This window comes from Anomaloglossus baeobatrachus, chromosome 4 (assembly GCF_048569485.1).
Source record: "Anomaloglossus baeobatrachus isolate aAnoBae1 chromosome 4, aAnoBae1.hap1, whole genome shotgun sequence".
Lineage (NCBI taxonomy): Eukaryota > Metazoa > Chordata > Amphibia > Anura > Aromobatidae > Anomaloglossus > Anomaloglossus baeobatrachus.
In genome coordinates this window covers 43,157,125-43,182,880 of record NC_134356.1, presented here as the reverse complement: position 1 = coordinate 43,182,880, position 25,756 = coordinate 43,157,125, and the positions used below count along the sequence as shown (strand labels likewise).

Here is a 25,756-nt window from a genome sequence, read left to right as displayed (position 1 = left end):
TGTTTTTCCCAGTCTGTTAGGCTATTTAGCTGTATTGATATCAGATTATACCTATTTGGAGTACAGATGATGGCAGTGATGGATCAGCACTCCTCTCCTTCTCTGAGTGTTCTGCTTATCAGAATTTCCATAGAAAGTAATGGGTTGACCCATCACTGCCATCATCTGTACTCCGAATGAGTATGGTCTTCTTGCTTTAAGCTTTGGAAATTAGCTCAAATAAATGTTATAGGTGATTTTACAGTAATTATTTGCTCCTTTTCTTTTGTCTTCAGGGACGATCGGTTACAATCAGAGGAATAGAATTGACACTTTGATGTACTTGCTGGCGTATCCACAGAGGCCGATGGTGAAGACAAGGACCATTGAACTTATAGACTTTGAGAAACTTCCAGCCGGACAGAACGCCACCGTGGCGGTGATGAGTTACAGCGGATATGACATAGAAGACGCCCTTGTGTTAAATAAAGCCTCCTTAGATAGAGGTAAGTGAGGGTCAGGCAGGAACCATTAGTCTAGAATTAAAGGGCTAGTTTAAATACCCTTAACCCCATTACGACCGGCCGATGTTTCGCTGTTTCGCTTTTCTTTTTTTTTTCGCCATTCTTCTTCCAAGACACGAACTTTTTTTATTTTTTCAGTCAATATGGTCATGTGAGGGCTCATTTTTTGCGGAACGAGCTGTACTTTTAAATGAAAACATAACTTTTACCATATAGTGTACTGGAAAACGGCCAAAAAATTTCCAAATGTGGAAAAATTGCAAAAAAAAAAAAGTGTGATCGCACTATTGTTTTAAAGATATTTTATTCACTGTGTTCACTATATTGTAAAACTGATATGTCTATGTGATGCCTCAGGTCAGTGCGAGTTTGTAGACACCAAAACATGTGTAGGTTTACTGTTATCTAAGGCGTTAAAAAAAATCAGATGTTTTTCCAAAAAAAGTGGCGCACGTTTTACGCCATATTCCGTGACCCATAGCGTTCTCATTTTTCTGGATCTATGGCTCAGTGACTGCTTATTTTTTGCGTCTCAGCCTGACGTTTTTAATGATACCACTTTTGCGCAGATGCTACGTTTTGATCGCCTCTTAGTGCATTTTGATTCAATGTTGCAGAGACCCAAAAAAACGTATTTCTGGCATTTCTTTTCTTACTACGCCGTTTACTGATCAGATTAATTGATTTTATATTTTAATAGATTGGGCATTTCTGAATGCGGCGATACCAAATATATCTCTTTCTCTTTCTCGCTCTCTCATTCACTTTCTCTCTTTCTCTTTCTCTCTTTCCCTTTCTCTCTTTCTCTCTCTCTCTTTCTCTTTCTCTCTCCTTCTTTCTCTCTTTCTCTTTCTTTCTCTCTCTTTCTCTCCTTCTCTTTCTCTTTCTCTCTCTTTCTCTCTTTCTCTTTCTCTTTCTTTCTCTCTTTCTCTTTCTTTCTCTCCTTCTTTCTCTTTCTTTTTCTCTCTCCTTCTATTTCTCTCTTTCTCTTTCTCTCTCTTTCTCTTTCTTTCTCTCTTTCTTTCTCTTTCTCTCTCCTTCTCTTTCTCTTTCTTTCTCTCTTTCTCTCCTTTCTTTCTTTTTCTCTCTCGCTCTTTCTCTCGCTCTCTCTCTCGCTCTCTCTCGCTCTCTCTCGCTCTTTCTCTCGCTCTTTCTCTCGCTCTCTCGCTCGCTCTTGCTCTTGCTCTCGCTCTTGCTCTCGCTCTCGCTCTCTCTCTTGCTCTTGCTCTCTCGCTCTTGCTCTCTTTCTCTCTCGCTCTCTCTCGCTCTTTCTCGCGTTTTCTCGCTCTCTCTCGCTTTTTCTCGCTCTCTCGCTTTTCTCGCTCTCTCTCACTTTTTCTCGCTCTCTCGCTTTCTCGCTCTCTCGCTTTCTTGCTCTCTCGCTTTCTCGCTCTCTCTCTCGCTCTCTCTCGCTCTCTCTCTCGCTTTCTCTCTCGCTCGCTTTCTCTCATTTTTTTTAACCCTTTAATTTTCAATGAGACGAAAGGGGGGGGGGGGGTGATTTTAACTTATAGGGTTTTTCTTTGTCGCTCCTAATTGGGAGACCCAGACGATTGGGTGTATAGCTACTGCCTCCGGAGGCCACACAAAGCATTACACTTAAAAGTGTAAGGCCCCTCCCCTTCTGCCTATACACCCCTCGTGGGATCACGGGTTCCTCAGTTTTCAAGCTTTGTGCGAAGGAGGCTGACATCCACGCATAGCTCCACTGTTTAGTCAGCAGCAGCTGCTGACTATGTCGGATGGAAGAAAAGAGGGCCCATACTAGGGCCCCCAGCATGCTCCCTTCTCACCCCACTCTTTGTCGGCGGTGTTTGTTAAGGTTGAAGTACCCATTGCGGGTACGGAGGCTGGAGCCCACATGCTGCATCCTTCCCCATCCCCCTTAGGGCTCTGGGTGAAGTGGGATTTTACCGGTCTCCAGGCACTGAGACCGTGCTCCATCCACAGCCCCTGGGATCTGCTGGACATGGAGCTGAGTATCGTCAGGGACAGGGCCCTGCTACGCCAAGGTACTCTGTGTCCCCGTGCAAATCGCGCACACACACACCAGCATTGCTGGGTGTGTTAGTGCGCCCGGGACAATAGCGCTGTGCGCGTGTGCCACACTATCTTCAGCTAGCTGAAGGAGTTAATGGTTTGGAAACGGTCGCGCCGGCCGCTGCTGTCAGTTTTAACTGCGGCGCGGCTGGGACTTGTGGTTCGCCGGGGACTTCCGCGCTCGCCGTGCATATTTGACGGCCGCGCTTACTACTACAGTCCCCGGCTTTTTCCGGCCTAGTTCGTTTCGTTCCCGCCCCCAGGCCTGCCAGTCAGAGTGGGGGCGGGACGCTGTGCAGAACGTCAGCGCCGAGGGCTGGAGTTTACTTTACATACTCCAGCCCTCACACTGAACACAGTGAGACGCTGGTTTCCCGCTCTTCGTCTGAGGCACGCCCATGGTCCGCCCCTCTTCACTGAACGCCGGCAGCCATTCCTGACGTGCTGTTTGAGCTGGAGAAGGGGAGACAAGTTATGGGAGACCCAGGCACGGGATTCTAGCGACCACACACCCGCTTTCAGCGGGCGGTAAGCGACACCTCTGGTGCCTACCCCACTTGTGCTGCAGTGTTCATTTGTATTTTTATGCTATACATTGCACTGTACTGGCGCTGGTAATTCTTCACTATATACCCTCTTGGATTGCTCTGAGACAACAGCATGTCGTCCGCAAAACCAAGGGTGCCAAGGCACAGGCTTTCTATGCTGCCTGTACCGCATGTGGGGCTACTCTACCGGCAGGTTCCACTGACCCCCATTGTGTGCAGTGCTCGGCCCCTGTGGCACTTGTTCGGCCGGGGCCTCTGCTAGAGGTGACCCAGGGAGAACCACCTGTGAATACTGTCCAGGTGACGGGGACAGAGTTTGCAGCTTTGCTGATAGATTATCCGTGACTATGACTAAAATCCTAGAAACTTTGCAGTCTAGACCAGTAACGCAGACCATGGGCACGGTTGAATCACTGTCCCCTGGTCCCCCTCATTTGGAACAGCTCCGGGCTCCGGAGGTGTCCCATGCATTCCAGGGTGACGGCTCTGACACGGACGACAGTCCCAGACAGCCTAAGAGAGCTCGCTATGAGCGGCCCCCTACATCATATCACTGGTCAGGCTCTCAGCAGGAGGATTCTCTGTGTGATGAGCCGGAAATAGCTGATCAGGATTCTGATCCCGAGATACTCCTGATGGTGACGCCATAGTGAACAATCTTATCGCGTCCATCAATAAAATGTTGGATATTTCTCCCCCAGCTCCTCAAGTGGAGGAGTCAGCTTCACAGGAGAAATTCCATTTCAGATTTCCCAAGCGGAAATTAAGTATTTTTCTGGACCATTCTGTCTTTAGAGAGTCAGTCCAGAAACACCACGCTTATCCAGATAAGCGTTTCTCCAAACGGCTTAAGGATACACGTTATCCCTTTCCTCCTGATGTGGTCAAGAGCTGGACTCAGTGTCCCAAGGTGGATCCCCCTATCTCCAGGCTTGCGGCTAGATCCATAGTTGCAGTGGAGGATGGGGCTGCACTTAAAGATGCCACTGACAGACAGATGGAGCTCTGGTTGAAATCCATCTATGAGGCTATCGGCGCGTCGTTTGCTCCAGCATTCGCAGCCGTATGGGCACTCCAAGCTATTTCAGCTGGTCTTGCACAGATTGACACGGTCACACGTACATCTGTTCCGCAGGTGGCATCCTTAACCTCTCAAATGTCTGCATTTGCGTCTTACGCGATTAATGCTGTCCTGGACTCTACGAGCCGTACGGCAGTGGCATCTGCTAACTCCGTGGTTTTACGCAGAGCCTTGTGGTTAAGGGAATGGAAAGCAGATTCTGCTTCCAAAAAATGTTTAACCAGTTTGCCATTTTCTGGTGACCGGCTGTTTGGTGAGCGCTTGGATGAAATCATAAAACAGTCCAAGGGTAAGGATTCATCCTTACCTCAGCCCAGACAAGACAAACCCCAACAGAGGATGGGACAGTCGGGGTTTCGGTCCTTTCGAGGTTCGGGCAGGTCCCAATTCTCCTCGTCCAAAAGGACTCAAAAGGATCAGAGGAGTTCAGATTCTTGGCGGGCTCAGTCACGCCCAAAAAAGACAGCCGGAAGACCCGCTACCAAGGCGGCTTCCTCATGACTTCCGGTCTCCTCCCTCCGCATCCTCGGTCGGTGGCAGGCTCTCCCGCTTTGGCGACATTTGGCTGCCACAGGTCCAAGACCGTTGGGTGCGAGACATTCTGTCTCACGGGTACAGGATAGAGTTCAGTTCTCGTCCTCCACCTCGATTCTTCAGAACGTCTCCGCCTCCCGACCGAGCCGATGCTCTCCTGCAGGCGGTGTGCACTCTAAAGGCGGAAGGAGTGGTGATCCCTGTTCCTCTTCAAGAGCAAGGTCACGGTTTTTACTCCAATTTGTTTGTGGTACCAAAAAAGGACGGGTCTTTCCGTCCCGTTCGGGACCTAATGCTTCTCAACAACCACGTGGGAACCAGACGGTTCCGGATGGAATCCCTCCGATCCGTCATCGCCGCAATGTCTCAAGGAGATTTCCTAGCATCGATAGACAGCAAGGATGCTTATCTCCACGTACCGATTGCTCCAGAGCATCAGCGTTTTCTACGCTTCGTTATAGGAGACGAACACCTTCAGTTCGTAGCCCTGCCTTTTGGTCTGGCGACAGCCCCACGGGTCTTCACCAAAGTCATGGCAGCTGTAGTTGCAGTCCTACACTCTCAGGGACACTCCGTGATCCCTTACTTAGACGATCTGCTGGTCGAGGCGCCTTCTCAAGAGGCATGCCAACACAGCCTGAACGTGGCGCTGGAGACCCTCCAGGGTTTCGGGGGGATCATCAACTTTTCCAAGTCGAATCTAACCCCGACCCAGTCGATAACATATCTTGGCATGGGGTTTCATACTCTCTCAGCGGTAGTGAAGCTTCCGCTTGTCAAATAGCGTTCATTGCAGACAGGGGTGCAATCTCTCCTTTACGGTCAGTCACACCCCTTGAGACGCCTCATGCACTTCCTAGGGAAGATGGTGGCAGCAATAGGGGCACTCCCTTCGCGCAGTTTCATCTGCGTCCACTACAATGGGACATTCTCCGCCAATGGGACGGGAGGTCGAGGTCCCTCGACAGCAACGTCTCTCTCTCTCAGGCGGCCAAGGATTCTCTTTGATGGTGGCTGCTTCCCACCTCATTGTCGAAAGGGAAATCCTTCCTACCCCCCTCCTGGGCGGTAGTGACGACAGATGCGAATCTGTCAGGGTGGGGAGCAGTCTTTCTCCACCACAGGGCTCAAGGTATGTGGACTCAGCAAGAGTCCACTCTTCAGATCAACGTTCTGGAGATCAGAGCACTGTATCTTGCTCTACAAGCCTTCCAGCAGTGGCTGGAAGGCAAGCAGATCCGTATTCAGTCGAACAACTCCACAGCGGTGGCATACATCAACCACCAAGGAGGAATTCGCAGTCGGCAAGCCTTCCAGGAAGTCCGGCGGATTCTGACGTGGTGGAAGACACGGCTTCCACCATATCCGCAGTTCACATCCCAGGCGTGGATAACTGGGAAGCAGACTTCCTCAGTCGCCAGGGTATGGACGCAGGGGAATGGTCTCTTCACCCGGACGTGTTTCAAGAGATCTGTCGCCGCTGGGGGATGCCGGACGTCCACCTAATGGCGTCTCGGCACAACAACAAGGTCCCAGTTTTCATGGCATGGTCTCACGATCACCGAGCTCTGGCGGCAGACGCCTTAGTTCAAGATTGGTCGCAGTTCCGGCTTCCTTATGTGTTTCCACCTCTGGCTCTGTTGCCCAGAGTGCTGCGCAAGATCAGGTCCGACTGCCGCCGCGCCATCCTCGTCGCACCAGACTGGCCAAGGAGGTCGTGGTACCCGGATCTGTGGCACCTCGCGGTAGGCCAACCGTGGGCACTACCAGACCGACCAGACTTGCTGTCTCAAGGGCCATTTTTCCATCAGAATTCTGCGGCCCTGAACCTGACTGTGTGGCCATTGAGTCCTGGATCCTAGCGGGTTCAGGATTGTCTCAAGAGGTCATTGCCACCATGAGACAGGCCAGAAAACCAACGTCCGCCAAGATATACCACAGGACGTGGAAAATATTCTTGTCTTGGTGCTCTGCTCAGGGAGTCTCTCCCTGGCCATTTAGTTTGCCTACTTTTCTTTCCTTCCTGCAATCCGGGTTGGAAAAAGGTTTGTCGCTCAGCTCCCTCAAGGGGCAAGTCTCAGCGCTATCTGTATTTTTTCAGAAGCGCCTAGCACGACTTCCTCAGGGACGCACGTTTCTGCAGGGGGTCTGTCATATCGTCCCTCCTTACAAGCGGCCGTTAGAGCCCTGGGATCGGAACAGGGTTCTAATTGTTCTTCAGAAGCCGCCTTTCGAGCCTATGAGGGATGTTTCCCTTTCTCGCCTTTCACAGAAAGTGGCCTTTCTAGTAGCGGTCACGTCTCTCCGGAGAGTGTCCGAGCTAGCAGCACTGTCATGCAAATCTCCCTTCCTGGTGATTCACCAGGACAAGGTGGTCTTGCGACCTATTCCGGAGTTTCTCCCTAAGGTGGTATCCCCGTTTCATCTTAATCAGGATATCTCCTTGCCTTCCTTGTGCCCTCATCCAGTTCATCAATGTGAAAAGGATTTGCATTGTTGGATCTCGTGAGAGCGCTCAGAATCTACATTTCCCGCACGGCGCCCCTGCACCGCTCGGATGCACTCTTTGTCCTTGTCGCTGGTCAGCGCAAAGGGTCGCAAGCTTCCAAATCCACCCTAGCTCGGTGGATCAAGGAACCAATTCTTGAAGCCTACCGTTCTGCTCGGCTTCCGGTTCCCTCAGGGCTGAAGGCCCATTCTACCAGAGCCGTGGGTGCGTCCTAGGCATTACGACACCAGGCTACGGCTCAGCAGGTGTGCCAGGCGACTACCTGGTCGAGTCTGCACACTTTTACCAAACACTATCAAGTGCATACCTACGCTTCGGCGGACGCCAGCCTAGGTAGACAAGTCCTTCAGGCGGCGACGGCCCACCTGTAGGGTAGGGCTGTTTTTACGGTCCTATCACGAGGGGTTATTATACCCACCCAGGGACTGCTTTTGGACGTCCCAATTGTCTGGGTCTCCCAATTAGGAGCGACAAAGAAGAAGGGAATTTTGTTTACTTACCGTAAATTCCTTTTACCATACTATGAAGAAAAAGACATGGATCGCACATCCCAAAAATACAATGATCTAAAGCCGCTAGGCAAAAAATTAAATAGAACATGAGGTTCTTTTGTTACCATTCTGATCAGATTGTATTAAGCCCACTGCCACGTCACGGCAAACCTCTTGAGTGGGTCCCTAACCTGACCTTTTTGTGTGGCACCATGCACCGACCACCGCCGCAGCGACAAAGCGCTAGCAGGGCGGGCGACCTGGTGCCTCACAGCACCCATGCTGCAAGGCAAAGCCCCCAAGGCTCCAGGCCGCGCCGCCCCACCAACACCACACCACCACAACAGCAGCCACCACACAGCACCAGCACACAGTGAGAGGAGCTGTGCACTCACCTCCCACTGGCTCCCATATGTGAACTGGGAGCAAAAAGAAGGCTGACCCCTCTTGCAGTCTCCTGCTGATTAAAATCACCTGTGCCAAATGGGGAGAGTGCAGATCCAAGCAAAAAAAGAGGGGGATAGACTGATATAAATACCATACTATGAAGAAAAAGACATGGATCGCACATCCCAAAAATACAATGATCTAAAGCCGCTAGGCAAAAAATTAAATAGAACATGAGGTTCTTTTGTTACCATTCTGATCAGATTGTATTAAGCCCACTGCCACGTCACGGCAAACCTCTTGAGTGGGTCCCTAACCTGACCTTTTTTTTTTTTTTGTGTGGTGGCTGCTGTTGTGGTGGTGTGGTGTCGGTGGGGCGGCGCGGCCTGGAGCCTTGGGGGCTTTGCCTTGCAGCATGGGTGCTGTGAGGCGCCAGGTCGCCCGCCCTGCTGGCGCTTTGTCGCTACGGCGGTGGTCGGTGCACGGTGCCACACAAAAAGGTCAGGTTAGGGACCCACTCAAGAGGTTTGCCGTGACGTGGCAGTGGGCTTAATACAATCTGATCAGAATGGCAACAAAAGAACCTCATGTTCTATTTAATATTTTGCCTAGCGGCTTTTAGATCAATGTATTTTTGGGATGTGCGATCCATGTCTTTTTCTTCATAGTGTGTTATACAACATTCTATCCCCCTCTTTTTTTTGCTTGGATCTGCACTCTCCCCATTTGGCACAGGTGATTTTAATCAGCAGGAAACTGCAAGAGGGGTCAGCCTTCTTTTTGCTCCCAGTTCACATATGGGAGCCAGTGGGAGGTGAGTGCACAGCTCCTCTCACTGTGTGCTGGTGCTGTGTGGTGGCTGCTGTTGTGGTGGTGTGGTGTCGGTGGGGCGGCGCGGCCTGGAGCCTTGGGGGCTTTGCCTTGCAGCATGGGTGCTGTGAGGCGCCAGGTCGCCCGCCCTGCTGGCGCTTTGTCGCTACGGCGGTGGTCGGTGCACGGTGCCACACAAAAAGGTCAGGTTAGGGACCCACTCAAGAGGTTTGCCGTGACGTGGCAGTGGGCTTAATACAATCTGATCAGAATGGTAACAAAAGAACCTCATGTTCTATTTAATATTTTGCCTAGCGGCTTTTAGATCAATGTATTTTTGGGATGTGCGATCCATGTCTTTTTCTTCATAGTGTGTAAATTCCTTTTCTTCTAGCTCCAATTGGGAGACCCAGCACCCGCCCTGTTTGCTTAGGGTTTTTTGTTGGTTCGGGTACACATGTTGTTCATGTTGACTGGTTTCGGTTCTCCGATGTTCCTTCGGATTGAATTTGTTCTTAAACCGGTTATTGGCTTTCCTCCTTCTTGCTTTGGCACTAAAACTGAGGAACCCGTGATCCCACGGGGGGTGTATAGGCAGAAGGGGAGGGGCCTTACACTTTTAAGTGTAATGCTTTGTGTGGCCTCCGGAGGCAGTAGCTATACACCCAATTGTCTGGGTCTCCCAATTGGAGCTAGAAGAAAAGGAATTTACGGTAAGTAAACAAAATTCCCTTCTTTTTTTTAATTTTGCCAGTTTCCCCCTAGGGGACTATATGGATCAGCAGTCTGATCGCTCTGCCATATCTGCTGATCACAGCTACAGAGCTGTGAAGAGCAGATATACTCGTTTCATGTCTCACCCAGCTCTCGGCCGGGTAAAACTGAAAGCGAGCTACAGAAGTCATCATGTGAACGTGACTTCCGGTATCGGCCGGTGAGTAAATCTTTACCGCCGATGCCACTATAATGGCGCTGTCACTTATTGACAGCCCCATTTAAGGGGTTAAACGGCACGGGCAGATAACGATTCCGCTCGTGCCCAGCGGGCACACATTTCAGCTGTGAAAATCAGCTGAGATGTGCGCCGATTGCCAGCGGCAGACCGCGGGCAGTAACACTATGACCGCTAGGACGTAATATTACTGCCCACGGTCGTTATGGGGTTAAAGGTACAATGCGCTGTGTTCCTACCTCCTAGTCTTCTGTTTTTTGGCTTTAGCAGTGATGTCCACATATCACACTTGACCGCTGCAGCCAATGACTTGGCCTTAGTGATATATGGCACCGGTAGTGAACCAGGGACGTGGCACTGGATCGGATAAATGTGCATTTTTCGCTCTTTTCATCAGTACAATTGATTAGGGTCAAATTTTTGAACAAAAATTCCTCTTTGAATGCTTTTTGGTCGTTTTTTTTTCCCTAAATTCCGTTTCCGCCGCTCTTCTGCACATGTACGATGAGCGGTCGTGTGATCCCCGGCGTCTATTCATTCCTACCTTCTGTTTACACTCAAATACTATCCTTTTCTTTTATTTTCTATCAGGCTAATTGGAGGGAGATTGGGGGGGGGGGGGGTCATTAGTGAGAAATAAATGAGTGTCTCCAGTTAGGAGGACTTGGATCACCTTTCCTTAGATGCACGCCACACACGCCAGTCTTTTCATCCCGCTAATAGACAAGATGGCCAGCAGCGGTTGCTAGGCTCCTACGAAATGATTCCCAGACATTTATCTGTGACATTAACGTCTGCTTTTGCTTCTATTTCGCCCCGTGTCAGCACAAGTGGAAGTAAATAGAAATATTCCCCCCCCCCATCTCTTTGTAAAATGCGGTCTCTTTCCCGGCATCAGTCGCCTGCTCCCTAAGCTGCGTCCTGCAGAAGTGGCCAAACCCGCGGTGCCCATTACTGAGAGCGGGGAGGGGAAAAGTCCTATTATTTTGGTTCTAGGACTCAGAGCTTTGCCGTAAGGAACAATGGCGCCGAGGCGTCCGTCCAGTGAGTGATGTTAATTGGAGGTGCCATTCCTTTCTCAGGGGGCATTGAAGCTTGGAGTGCGGTGCGTGTGTCATCTCTGAGGGTCTCTAACAGGCACATGCAGGCCTTTAATGGGAATTTAATTCAAGACCGTCCAATGGTGACCCTGCCACCTATGGGGATAGATTTGAGGTTGCAGACCAAAACTTGCCATGAAACTCGTATCTTAAAAGGGTTTCGGAAAACCCCTGTTCCCCAAAAACTTGCAAAATGGGCTGTACTCACCCCATCAGTCCAGCGCTGAGTCTCCACATCTGTTCCAGGGGTCTGTTTTTGATTGCAGCACTGACATTGTGTCGACGGCACTGCAGAGAATAACTGAGCTCGCTGACTTCTCGGCTGAGCTCGCCGACTTCTGGGCTGAGCTCGCCGACTTCTCGACTGAGCTCGCCGACTTCTCGGCTGAGCTCGCCGACTTCTCGGCTGAGCTCGCCGACTTCTCGGCTGAGCTCGCCGACTTCTCGGCTGAGCTCGCCGACTTCTGGGCTGGGCTCGCCGACTTCTGGGCTGGGCTCGCCGACTTCTGGGCTGGGCTCGCCGACTTCTCGGCTGGGCTCGCCGACTTCTCGGCTGGGCTCGCCGACTTCTCGGCTGGGCTCGCCGACTTCTCGGCTGGGCTCGCCGGCGGCTCGGCTGGGCTCGCCGGCGGCTCGGCTGGGCTCACGGACTAGCTGCAGGGCTGCCGACCTGACGTTTTGCAATACTACGGTTCTCCTGTGGCGGCCACTGTAGGGAGAATGCTCAGTGCTTTTCACCAGCAAAATCAGCGATTGCCCCAGTGTCTGTGTTTTAGTAGCCGAGGTCTACCCACAGCCACAGCTCAAGGAAACTTATTACATATAAATTTCAGAAGTTCAGTATCCTATGAGCTCCCATGCTACTTCTAGTGGTGGGCATGCCATTTAAAGGAAATTTAGGCCTTATACTAGACTCACATTATGTGCTGTACAGAGGACATATCAGCAGTCTCATTATTATACAGACAGGATTATTATGAAAGTTAGACCTTCTATATATAGTAAAGGTAACACTGGATCCACCATTCACAATAGGTGATGTCACAGCTCACCTCCTCCTGTATAATGTCTGATATTACCCCTACATACAGTAGTAACACAGTATCCACCATTCACATTATTAGATGATATTGCAGCTCACCTCCTCTTCCTCCTTTACAATGACTGATAACAGTTCTACTGTATATACAGTACATAATACAGGACCCACCATTCACAATAAGTGATGTCACAGCTCACCTTCCACTACTCCTGTATGTCTGATAACACATCTACATACAGTAGTAACATAGTATCCACCATTTACATTAGATGATATCACAGCTCACCTCCTCCTCCTTTACAATGACTCATAACACCTCTATATGCAGTAGATAACACAGGATCCACCATTTACAATTAGTAATATCACAGCTCACCTCCTCCCCCTCCTGCAGACATTTGCACACTTTCATTAGATGTTTTAATGGAAAAGATGAAATGTGTGATATTAAAAATAAAACGAGCCTTGTGGGCCAGCGCCTGTCTGGTTCTGGCAGTTTTGGAATTTCAGATATAATGGTTAGTGGAACGATATATTTGGGTTGTTGGTTGCCTCCACACGTAGTATTAGACCTCTCTTAATTTTGTGACCCTTGGCTTACCCTGTTCCTTTTTTCATCACAGGCTTTGGACGTTGTCTCGTTTACAAAAATGCCAAGTGCACGCTGAAGCGCTACAGCAACCAGACGTTCGACAAAGTGATGGGCCCCATGTTGGACGCCAACACACGCAAGCCAATCTGGAGACATGAAATCTTAGACGCTGATGGCATCTGCTCACCCGGTAACTATTAAGTTAGACGACATCAAGTCGATGCATGTGTTTTAATCTCTTCAAGGAATTTTCTATTTACATGAAAATAAAACTGAGCTATGATTGGTTACAATAGATAATCAGGGCGTTCTGCCGTATGCCAGTATTTTGCAGCTAAAATCTATGCCAGCTCATGTCTGCCTTAAATATTATGTTCTAGAGCAGAAAAAGCCGATTATTAGATTCCTCAACAAACTTTGACTAAAGGCCCTGTCACACACAGAGATAAATCTGTGGCAGATCTGTGGTTGCAGTGAAATTGTGGACAATCAGTGCCAGGTTTGTGGCTGTGTACAAATGGAACAATATGTCCATGATTTCACTGCAACCACAGATCTGCCAAAGATTTATCTGTGTGTGTAAAGTGGCCTTTCGTGTCTCAGCACAGGTTCCTGACGGCCATGTAAAGCGGGCTCAGGAGATGAGCCTGCATCATAGGCGGCATATCATAGGCTGTGTCACGTTGCCAACACCTATTTGTACCTCCAGCGGCTGTTAATTATTTAGATGACACTGTTAGTCACCGAGGGCGGCATATAAATGGACTGATTGCCAATGTGAGGATTCGCCAGTTTACGCACTGAGAATGGAGGTCATTTGACCACAAGTCCGCCATATACAGAATCCGACTAGACTGTTTCCGTTACAGTCAAGGCAAGTGTATTGTATAAGGCAGGAAACAGACAAACTGTGTTCTGCCCGGGGGTTTGTATATTGCGTACTTGTGTTCTCGCGACCTCCATTCCCGACTGTGACGCCGGCGAATCCCCGCAGCGTGTAGAACGTGAGGATTCACACATCTACAGTAGCCTACAGACTTAAGGCTACTTTACACACTGCGATATCGGTCCCGATATCGCTAGTGTGGGTACCCGCCCCCATCTGTTGCGCGACACGGGCAAATCGCTGCCCGTGCCGCACAACAGCCGTCACACATACATACCTGTCCGGCGACGTCGCTGTGACGGGCGAACCGCCTCCTCTCTAAGGGGGCGGTCCGTGCGGCGTCACAGCGACGTCACTGAACCGCCGCCCAATAGCAGCGGAGGGGCGGAGCTGAGCGGGACGTAACATCCCGCCCACCTCCTTCCTTCCGCATAGCAGCCGGGAGGCAGGTAAGGGGAGCTTCCTCGTTCCTGCGGCGTCACACGCAGCGATGTGTGCTGCCGCAGGAACGAGGAACAACCTCGTTACTGCTGCAGTAACGAGATTTGAGAATGGACCCCCATGTCGCCGATTAGCGATTTTGCACGTTTTTGCAACGATGCAAAATCGCTTATCGGTGTCACACGCAACGGCATCGCTAATGCGGCCGGATGTGCGTCACGAATTCCGTGACCCCAACGACTCCGCATTAGCGATGTCGCAGCGTGTAAAGCCCGCTTTATTGTTTAAGGCCCTGTGCGCACTAGAAATTTCTCAAGAAATTTCTCGAGTCTGAAAGATTAGCGCACTTGCGTTAAAAAAAAAACGCACCAATAACACACCTGCATTTTTACTGCGTTTTTGGTGGAGTTTTTCCGCAGGTTGGTCCCCGCATTATTTTACCATTAGCTATGGAAAATAACGCAGGTACCTGCAGAAAAGAAGTGACATGTTCATTCTTTTTTTTCAAGAAATTCTGCAGAAAGAATTTTTTTGAGAAAAAACGTAGTGTGCGCACAGCTATTTTTTTCCCCATAGGTTTTGCTGGGGAATGTCTGCAGAAAGGTATAACCTTTTTTCTCAAGAAATTTCTGTAGCAAAAACGCAGGTAAAAACGCAGTGTGCGCACAGAGCCTTATACCGGTCAACGCCTTTAACAGGGCCCCCAGCATGCTCCCTTCTCACCCCACTCTTGTCGGCGGTGTTGTTAAGGTCGAGGTATCCATTGCGGGTACGGAGGCTGGAGCCCACATGCTGCTTTCCTTCCCCATCCCTCAATTAGGGCTCTGGGTGAAGTGGGATCCCATCGGTCTCCAGGCACAGGAGACCGTGCTCCATCCACAGCTCCTGAGGACCCTGCTGGATAGGAGCCGAGTATCGTTCAGGGACATGGCCCTGCTACTTGGAGGTACTCTGTGTCCCCGTGGGGACTGCGCACAGCAACACTCCAGCATTGCTGGGTGTGCTAGTGCACTGGGGACAGCAGCGCTGACTGCGTTTGTGCCACTATACACTCAGCGTCGCTGAGTGTGTGTGTGTAGGGGGACTGCCGCGCTGACCGCCGCTGCCATGAGATCACTGCGGCGCGGCTGGGACTGTTAGTGCGCCGGGGACTTCCGCGCCGACCGCGCTTATACGGCGGCCGCGCTTATTACTCGAGTCCCCGGCTTCTGCGGCCTAGTCTCTCTTTCTTCCCGCCCCCAGCCCTGCCAGTCAGGGGAAGGGCTGGACGCTGTACAGGACGGCAGCACTGAGGGCTGGAGCATGCTTTGCATACTCCACCCCCCTCACTCTGCACAGTGGGGCACCAGTTCCCGCACTTTTCTGGGTCACGCCCACGGCTCCCTCCTCTCCTCAGGACGCCGGCAGCCATTCCTGTCAGCTCTGCTAACGCTGGAGAGGAGAGACAAGCTCAGGGAGACCCAGGCAGGAATTCTGGTGCCCACATTATAGTCTATACTTTACACTGTATGGTGCACAATTGATTTTTGGCTATATCCCCTCCTGTATTGCTCAGAGGAGACAACAGCATGGCGTCCACAAATAGCAAGGGTGCCAAAGCACAGGCTTACTATGCTGCCTGTGCAGCATGTACGGCTATACTGCCGGCAGGTTCCACTGACCCTCATTGTGTGCAATGCTCGGCCCCTGTGGCACTTTCTCAGCCGGAGCCTCTGCTAAGGGTGACCCAGGGAGATCCACCTGTTAACACTGTCCAGGTGACAGGGACGGAGTTTGCAGTTTTTACTGAAAGACTTTCTGAGACTATGGCTAAGATATTAGAAGCCTTGCAGTCCAGGCCGGCATCTCAAGCCAGGGGCACTGTGGAATCATTGCCCCTGGTCCCCCTCAGTTGGAACAGCAATGTCCTCCCCGGGGTGTCTCATGGATCCCAGGGTGAGGTCTCTGACACGGACCGCAGCCCCAGACCGATTAAGCGAGCTCGCTATGATATCCCCTCGACATCATCACATTGTTCAGGGTCTCAGCGAGAGGACTCTCTGTATGATGAAGCGGAGGTAGCTGATCAGGATTCTGATCCTGAAGCCGCTCTCAACCTTGATACTCCTGATGGGGACGCCATAGTGAATGATCTCATTGCGTCCATCAATGAAATGTTGGATATTTCTCCCTCAGCTCCTCCAGTGGAGGAGTCAGCTTCTCAGCAGGAGAAATTCCGTTTCAGGTTTCCCAAGCGTACAAAGAGTATGTTTCTGGACCACTCTGACTTCAGAGAGGCAGTCCAGAAACACCGAGCTTGTCCAGATAAGCGTTTTTCAAAGCGCCTTAAGGATACACGTTACCCTTTCCCCCCTGACGTGGTCAAGGGCTGGACTCAGTGTCCCAAGGTGGATCCTCCAATCTCCATACTGGCGGCTAGATCCATAGTTGCAGTGGAAGATGGAGCTTCACTCAAGGATGCCACTGACAGACAGATGGAGCTCTGGCTGAAATCCATCTATGAAGCTATCGGCGCGTCTTTTGCTCCAGCATTCGCAGCCGTATGGGCACTCCAAGCTATCTCAGCTGGTCAGGCGCAAATTGACGCACTCACACGTACGTCTGCGCCGCAGGTGGCGTCCATAACCTCTCAAACGTCGGCATTTGCGTCCTACGCTATCAATGCTGTCCTGGACTCTGCGAGCCGTACGGCGGTTGCAGCCGACAATTCGGTGGCAATACGCAGGGCCTTGTGGCTGCGGGAATGGAAGGCAGATTCGGCTTCCAAAAAGTGCTTAACTGGATTGCCATTTTCTGGCGACCGTCTGTTTGGTGAGAGATTGGATGAAATCATCAAACAATCCAAGGGAAAGGAAACATCCTTACCCCAAGCCAAACCAAAAACACCCCAACAGAGGAGGGGACCGTCGAGGTTTCGGTCCTTTCGGGGTGCGGGCAGGTCCCAATTCTCCTCGTCCAAAAGGCCTCAGAAGGATCAGAGGAACTCCGACGCATGGCGGTCTAAATCACGCCCTAAAAAGACCGCCGGAGGTGCCGCTACCAAGGCGACTTCCTCATGACTTGCGGCCTCCTCACACCGCATCCTCGGTCGGTGGCAGGCTCTCCCGCTTTTGCGACACCTGGCTGCCACAAGTAAAAGACCGTTGGGTGAGAGACATTCTGTCTCACGGTTACAGGATAGAGTTCAGCTCTCGTCCTCCGACTCGATTCTTCAGAACATCTCCGCCTCCCGAGCGAGCCGAGGCTCTTCTACAGGCGGTGGGCATTCTGAAGGCAGAAGGAGTGGTGGTCCCGGTTCCTCTTCAGCAACAGGGTCACGGTTTCTACTCCAACCTGTTTGTGGTTCCAAAGAAGGACGGGTCCTTCCGTCCTGTTTTGGACCTAAAACTGCTCAACAAACACGTAAGGACCAGGCGGTTCCGGATGGAATCCCTCCGCTCCGTCATCGCCTCAATGTCCCAAGGAGATTTCCTAGCATCGATCGATATCAAGGATGCTTATCTCCACGTACCAATTGCTCCAGAGCATCAGCGCTTCTTGCGCTTCGCCATAGCAAACGAACACCTTCAGTTCGCGGCACTGCCGTTCGGCCTGGCGACAGCCCCAAGGGTTTTCACCAAGGTCATGGCTACAGTAGTTGCGGTCCTACACTCTCAGGGTCACTCTGTGATACCTTATTTAGACGATCTGCTGGTCAAGGCACACTCTCAAGAGGCATGCCAACACAGCCTCAACGTTACTCTGGAGATTCTCCAGAGTTTCGGGTGGATCATCAATTTTCCAAAGTCAAATCTGACACCGGTCCAATCGCTGACATATCTTGGCATGGAGTTTCATACTCTTCCAGCGATAGTGAAGCTTCCGCTGGACAAACAGCGTTCACTACAGACAGGGGTGCAATCTCTCCTTCAAGGTCGGTCACACCCCTTGAGGCGCCTCATGCACTTCCTGGGGAAGATGGTGGCAGCAATGGAAGCAGTCCCTTTCGCGCAGTTTCACCTACGTCCTCTTCAATGGGACATCCTACGCAAGTGGGACAGGAGGCCGACGTCCCTGGACAGGCACGTCTCCCTCTCTCAAGCAACCAAATCTTCCCTTCGGTGGTGGCTTCTTCCCACCTCATTATCGAACGGGAAATCCTTCCTACCCCCATCCTGGGCGGTGGTCACGATGGACGCGAGCCTGTCAGGGTGGGGAGCAGTTTTTCTCCACCACAGGGCTCAGGGTACGTGGACTCAGCAAGAGTCCTCACTTCAGATCAATGTTCTGGAGATCAGGGCAGTTTATCTTGCCCTAAAAGCGTTCCAGCAGTGGCTGGAAGGCAAGCAGATCCGAATTCAGTCGGACAACTCCACAGCGGTGGCTTACATCAACCACCAAGGTGGGACACGCAGTCGGCAAGCGTTCCAGGAAGTCCGGCGGATTCTGCTGTGGGTGGAAGACACAGCATCCACCATATCCGCAGTTCACATCCCGGGCGTAGAAAATTGGGAAGCAGATTTTCTCAGTCGCCAGGGCATGGACGCAGGGGAATGGTCCCTTCACCCGGACGTGTTTCAGGAGATCTGTTGCCGCTGGGGGATACCGGACGTCGACCTAATGGCGTCATGGCACAACAACAAGGTCCCAACATTCATGGCTCGATCTCAAGATCACAGAGCTCTGGCGGCAGACGCCTTAGTTCAGGATTGGTCGCAGTTTCAGCTTCCTTATGTGTTTCCTCCTCTGGCACTGTTGCCCAGAGTGTTACGCAAGATCAGGGCCGACTGCCGCCGCGCCATCCTCGTCGCTCCAGACTGGCCGAGGAGGTCGTGGTACCCGGATCTGTGGCATCTCACGGTCGGTCAACCGTGGGCACTGCCAGACCGACCAGATTTGCTGTCTCAAGGGCCGTTTTTCCATCTGAATTCTGCGGCCCTCAACCTGACTGTGTGGCCATTGAGTCCTGGATCCTAGCGTCTTCAGGATTATCTCAAGAGGTCATTGCCACTATGAGACAGGCTAGGAAACCAACGTCCGCCAAGATCTACCACAGGACGTGGAAAATATTCCTGTCGTGGTGCTCTGCTCAGGGGTTTTCTCCCTGGCCTTTTGCCTTGCCCACTTTTCTGTCCTTTCTTCAATCCGGATTGGAAAAGGGTTTGTCGCTTGGCTCCCTTAAGGGACAAGTCTCTGCGCTCTCTGTGTTTTTTCAGAAGCGCCTGGCCAGACTCCCACAGGTACGTACGTTCCTGCAGGGGGTTTGTCACATCGTCCCTCCTTACAAGCGTCCGTTAGAACCCTGGGATCTGAACAGGGTGCTGATGGCTCTTCAGAAACCACCGTTCGAGCCAATGAGGGATATTTCGCTCGCACGCCTTTCGCAGAAAGTGTTTTTTCTAGTAGCAGTCACCTCACTTCGGAGAGTGTCTGAGTTGGCAGCGTTATCATGCAAAGCTCCTTTCCTGGTGTTTCACCAGGACAAGGTGGTTCTGCGTCCGGTTCCGGAATTCCTCCCTAAGGTGGTATCCCCTTTTCATCTCAATCAGGACATCTCCTTACCCTCGTTTTGTCCTCATCCAGTTCACCAATGTGAAAAGGATTTGCACTTGTTAGATCTGGTGAGAGCACTCAGACTCTACATTTCTCGTACGGCGCCCCTGCGCCGCTCCGATGCTCTCTTTGTCCTTGTCGCTGGCCAGCGTATAGGGACACAAGCTTCCAAATCAACCCTGGCTCGGTGGATTAAGGAACCAATTCTCGAAGCTTACCGTTCCTCGGGGCTTCCGGTTCTCTCAGGACTGAAGGCCCATTCTACTAGGGCCGTGGGAGCGTCCTGGGCCTTGCGACACCAGGCTACGGCTCAGCAGGTGTGTCAGGCAGCTACCTGGTCAAGCCTGCACACTTTCACGAAACACTATCAAGTGCATACCTATGCTTCGGCAGATGCCAGCCTAGGTAGGCAAGTTCTTCAGGCGGCAGTGGCCCACCTGTAGGACGGAGCCGTTACGGCTCTATTATGAGGTATTATTTACCCACCCAGGGACTGCTTTTGGACGTCCCAATTGTCTGGGTCTCCCAATGGAGCGCCAAAGAAGAAGGGAATTTTGTTTACTTACCGTAAATTCCTTTTCTTCTAGCTCCAATTGGGAGACCCAGCACCCGCCCCTGTTTTTTGTATACACATGTTGTTCATGTTAAATGGTTTCAGTTCTCCGATATTCCTTCGGATTGAATTTACTTTAAACCAGTTTATAATTTTTCCTCCTTCTGGCTTTTGCACCAAAACTGAGGAGCCCGTAGCAGCACGGGGGGTGTATAGGCTGAAGGGGAGGGGCTTTACACTTTTAGTATAATACTTTGTGTGGCCTCCGGAGGCATAGCTATACACCCAATTGTCTGGGTCTCCCAATTGGAGCTAGAAGAAAAGGAATTTACGGTAAGTAAACAAAATTCCCTTCTTTTTTTCTTTTAAATATATTTGATATCTCATCTGAAAAAGCTCCTATCAAAATTTTAATTTATTTAAATAGTACATTAAATACTGAAAACAAAAAATTAAATCCCAGAATCACCGTTTTTGTTTTACTGCAAGAGCCATAGAAAAAAAGTAAAAAAAAAAAAAACCCAAGTAATGAAAATCTATCACAATGCAATAAGTATTCTAAAATGGTATCAATAAAAGCTACAGGTCAGCATGCAAACAACAAGTGAATACCCAGCTCTGTGGATGGAAAAAGCAAAAATAAGTTGCTGATTTTGAAAATGGCAGCAAACAAAAACATTTTTCTTTTTTTTTTTTTTTCTTTAAATTCAAATTTTAAACAATTTTTTTTTCTTTTTTTTAAAACTACTGGTAAGTCGAGCAGTCAGACACTCAGATGGGCGATACTCGTGTACGGAGTATAATGAAAGTTAGTGGGAAACTCGAGCATTTTTTTTTTCAAAAGATTTTCTAGTTTTCCAGTGTTTTTCATTATACTCTGGTACTCGAGTGTAGCCTATCCGAGCGTCTGTTACGAGTACTGAGCATGGTAGTGCTCGCTCATCACTAGTTACGAGCACCTGAGCATGGTAGTGCCCATTCATCACTAGTTACGAGTACAGAGCACCCGAGCATGGTAGTGCTCGCTCATCACTAGTTACGAGCACCTGAGCATGGTAGTGCCCATTCATCACTAGTTGCGAGCACCCGAGCTACTCGAGTGTAGCCTATCCGAGCGTCTGTTACGAGTACTGAGCATGGTAGTGCCCACTCATCACTAGTTACCAGTACTGAGCACCCGAGCATGGTAGTGCCCGCTCATCACTAGTTACGAGTACTGAGCACCTGAGCATGGTAGTGCCCACTCATCACTAGTTACCAGTACTGAGCACCTGAGCATGGTAGTGCCCACTCATCACTAGTTACCAGTCCTGATCACCCGAGCATGGTAGTGCCCGCTCATCACTAGTTACGAGTACTGAGCACCCGAGCATGGTAGTGCCCGCTCATCACTAGTTACGAGTACAGAGCATCCGAGCATGGTAGTGCCCGCTCATCACTACTAATGATATAATATATGCATTAAAATTCTTACTAAATAGAGAAAATTGATAAGTGCACCACGTAGCTGAAATATAGTTTGCGGAGGACATAGTCAGTCAAGTGCTGATACGCTGGTGAACACAACAATCCAATGTAAAACAAAAGTGTGGAGTAATCTTCGGCACAACCATCCGGTAATAAAATATAGAATTTTTATTGAAGATAGGTGAAAAATGAGTAGGATCCATATTAAAAACTGATGCATTTCAGGCAATGCAAGTTTGTAAAGGGAACCGGACAGGTCCAGTATGCCCCCAGAACCATGAGCAGTTCTGGGTGTATATTGCTAATCCCTGCCTAACCGTCTTGTATCTGGTAGCATAGATAGAGATCTTTAGAAAAAGTATTTCTAAAAATCTGTTATCGTATACTAATGAGCGCGGGGACTAGTCCTCTGGGCGTTGCTCCCCTTGCTAGTCGGCTCCATTAGCATGTTAGTACACCCTTGTGGGCGTGCTAACATGCATGATGATCTCACTCACGTTTCCGCTGCCATCGCCGCCCGACACTGGATTTCGGGTCAGTGCGTATGACCCCGGAGTTTTGGTCATGTGCACTATGAAGTCGGGTGTACGCATCACTGCTTCAAACTCATGTGGTGTGCATAACCGGAAGTCCGGGATCATGCGCACTGAGCCGAAATCCAGAAGTCAGACGCAATGGCAGCATAGAGGTGAGTGAGATCATCCTGTGACGCTGCACATTCATTACAAGGAGTACTAACATGCTAATTGAGCCAACTAGCCAGGAGAACTGACGCCCAGGGGACTAGTCCCCTCGCTCATTAGCATATGATATAAGATCTTTGAAAATACTTTTCCTAAAGATCTCTTTATCTATGCTACTACCGTGTTTCCCCGAAAATAAGACGTCCCCCCGAAAATAAGACGTAGCTGCGGTCAATAATGAAGTGTCATGCAGCGGTGAAAGAGTTAAAGACACTGCAGGACACTTCATTATAGGCAGCGGGCACCCCCAGAAGAGAGAAGACAGAAGAAAGAAGACCCCCGATCATACTTACAAGACGCCGACTGGGAGCAGGTGAGCGCATCAAGGTCCTGCAGCGGCGGAACACACACACACACACACACACACACACACACACACACACACACACACACACACACACACACACACACACAGACACAGACACAGACACAGACACAGACACAGACACAGACACACACACACACAGACACACACACTCACTCTCACACACACACATCAGAACGCATCCACACACTCACAACATCTGATGATATTGCTTGCTTCTCGGCGGCGATACTGTGCGTGCAGTGACTTTCCAGGACCTGCTGGAGGATCACATGGCCGGAAGCATGTGGTATCTCCGGATGTTGTGAGTGTGAGAGCGCGTATGTGCGATATCGTCAGTGTGTGTGTGAGTATATGCGATCGGATGTGTGCGTGTATGCAACCGGATGTGTGCGTGTATGCGACCGGATGTGTGCGTGTATGCGATCGGATGTGTGCGTGTATGCGATCGGATGTGTGCGTGTGCGTGTGATCGGATGTGTGCGTGTATGTGATCGGATGTGTGCGTGTGTATGCGATCGGATGTGTGCGTGTCGGCAGAGGAGCACGGCGTGCAGCACAGCTGCTGGCACCGCCCACCGGTGGGCACAGGGAGAAGTGGGGCGTGTGTGTGTGTGTGTGTGTGTGTGATCAGATGTGTGCGTGTATACTGTCTGATGTGTGACTGTGTGTGAGTGTATGCGATCGGATCTGTGAGTGTCGGCAGGAGGCAGAGGAGCACGGCGTGCAGCACAGCTGCTGGGATCGTGGGGTGGTTGTGTGTTTGTGTGTGAGTGTGATCTGATCTGATGTGTGTGTGTGTGAGATCTGATGTGTGTGTGAGATCTGATGTGTGTGTGAGATCTGATGTGTGTGTGAGATCTGATGTGTGTGTGTGTGTGTGAGATCTGTGTGTGTGTGTGTGATCTGATGTGTGTGTGTGTGTGTGAGATCTGTGTGTGTGAGATCTGATGTGTGTGTGTGTGTGTGAGATGTGTGTGTGTGTGTGTGTGTGTGAGATCTGTGTGTGTGTGTGTGAGATCTGTGTGTGTGTGTGTGAGATCTGTGTGTGTGTGTGTGTGAGATCTGTGTGTGTGTGAGATCTGATGTGTGTGTGAGATCTGATGTGTGTGTGTGAGATCTGATGTGTGTGTGAGATCTGATGTGTGTGTGAGATCTGATGTGTGTGTGAGATCTGATGTGTGTGTGTGAGATCTGATGTGTGTGTGAGATCTGATGTGTGTGTGTGTGAAATCTGATGTGTGTGTGTGTGAGATCTGATGTGTGTGTGTGTGTGTGTGAGATCTGATGTGTGTGTGTGTGAGATCTGATGTGTGTGTGTGTGAGATCTGATGTGTGTGTGTGAGATCTGATGTGTGTGTGAGATCTGATGTGTGTGTGTGTGTGAGATCTGATTGTGTGTGTGTGTGTGTGTGTTGTGTGTGTGTGTGATCTGTGTGTGTGTGAGATTGTGTGTGTGTGTGTGTGTGTGTGTGTGTGAGATTGTGTGTGTGTGTGTGTGTGTGATCTGTGTGTGTGTGTGTGTGTGATCTGTGTGTGTGTGTGTGTGTGATCTGTGTGTGTGTGTGTGTGATCTGTGTGTGTGTGTGTGTGTGATCTGTGTGTGTGTGTGTGTGTGATCTGTGTGTGTGTGTGTGTGATCTGTGTGTGTGTGTGTGATCTGTGTGTGTGTGTGTGTGATCTGTGTGTGTGTGTGTGTGTGATCTGTGTGTGTGTGTGTGTGTGATCTGTGTGTGTGTGTGTGTGTGATCTGTGTGTGTGTGTGTGTGTGATCTGTGTGTGTGTGTGTGATCTGTGTGTGTGTGTGTGTGATCTGTGTGTGTGTGTGTGTGTGATCTGTGTGTGTGTGTGTGTGTGATCTGTGTGTGTGTGTGTGATCTGTGTGTGTGTGTGTGTGATCTGTGTGTGTGTGAGATTGTGTGTGTGTGTGTGTGTGATCTGTGTGTGTGTGTGTGTGTGTGATCTGTGTGTGTGTGAGATTGTGTGTGTGTGTGTGATCTGTGTGTGTGTGTGATCTGTGTGTGTGTGTGTGTGTGTGATCTGTGTGTGTGTGTGTGTGATCTGTGTGTGTGTGATCTGTGTGTGTGTGTGTGTGATCTGTGTGTGTGTGTGTGTGTGATCTGTGTGTGTGTGTGTGTGTGTGTGAGATCTGATGTGTGTGTGAGATCTGATGTCAGCCGGACGCAGGGGAGCACAGCTGCAGGGAGATCACAGGGAGAAGTGTGTGTGTGTGTGTGTGATCTGATGTCGGCCAGACGCAGGGGAGGCATGCAGCGTACCTGATGGGAGATCACAGAAGGATCTGGGAGCCATACAGACGCCCTGGGCTGGTAAGTATGACGATCCTGGGATGGGGGGGTCTGCTTTTTGTGGGGGGTAAACTTACCCCCAACCATGTCTCCTCAAGAATAAGACACCCCCTGAAAATAAGACATAGTGCTTTTTTCAGGACAAAAAAAAAATATAAGACAGTGTCTTATTTTTGGGGAAACAGGGTAGATACAGGGACAGTTAGGCAGGGATTAGCAATATACACCCAGAACTGCTCATGGTTCTGGATGCGTATTGGACCTGACAGGTTCCCTTTAATCATAGTATGATTATCATTGCTTGAAGCGCATCAGTTTTAATATGAATCATACTTATTTTTCATCTAACTTCAATAAAAATGCTACATTTTCTTACCGGATGGATGTGCCAAAGATCACGCCACTTTTTCGTTTTCCATTAAAATCCTTAATTTACTCTTAGAAGCCAATAAATGTCTTCCGCTTGTCGGGGTCTTGGCCTTCCGCCTGTCGGGGTCTTGGCCTCCCGACTGTCGGGGTCTTGGCCTTCCGCCTGTCGGGGTCTTGGCCTCCCGACTGTCGGGGTCTTGGCCTTCCGCCTGTCGGGGTCTTGGCCTCCCGACTGTCGGGGTCTTGGCCTCCCGACTGTCGGGGTCTTGGCCTTCCGACTGTCGGGGTCTTGGCCTCCCGACTGTCGGGGTCTTGGCCTTGCACCTCTCGTCCATCTGTGTACTCTAAATTAGGAATTATTTCTTTAGCAAATATATTTTATTTTTTCCCCATTTCTTAAATTAGAAAAATGTTTCATTTGAATGAAATTGTACAGTATGATGGGATGTAAGTATTATTTTGGAGATTATGTGATCGTTTAGTGTTCCAGTTCTTTTTATTTGAATTTAATGGTAATTTTTTTTATTTTTTTTTTTTTACTA

The 25,756-nt window shown here is 50.2% G+C and overlaps 1 protein-coding gene across 1 annotated transcript in view; it reads left to right on the top strand.

Moving 5' to 3' along the window:
* The window catches only part of POLR3B (RNA polymerase III subunit B), a 209,271-nt gene that overhangs the window by 138,835 nt on the left and 44,680 nt on the right, over window positions 1–25,756 (top strand). The window contains 2 exon segments of the mRNA XM_075344277.1: window positions 276–485; window positions 12,621–12,779. Coding sequence (XP_075200392.1) covers window positions 276–485; window positions 12,621–12,779 — 369 coding nt within the window.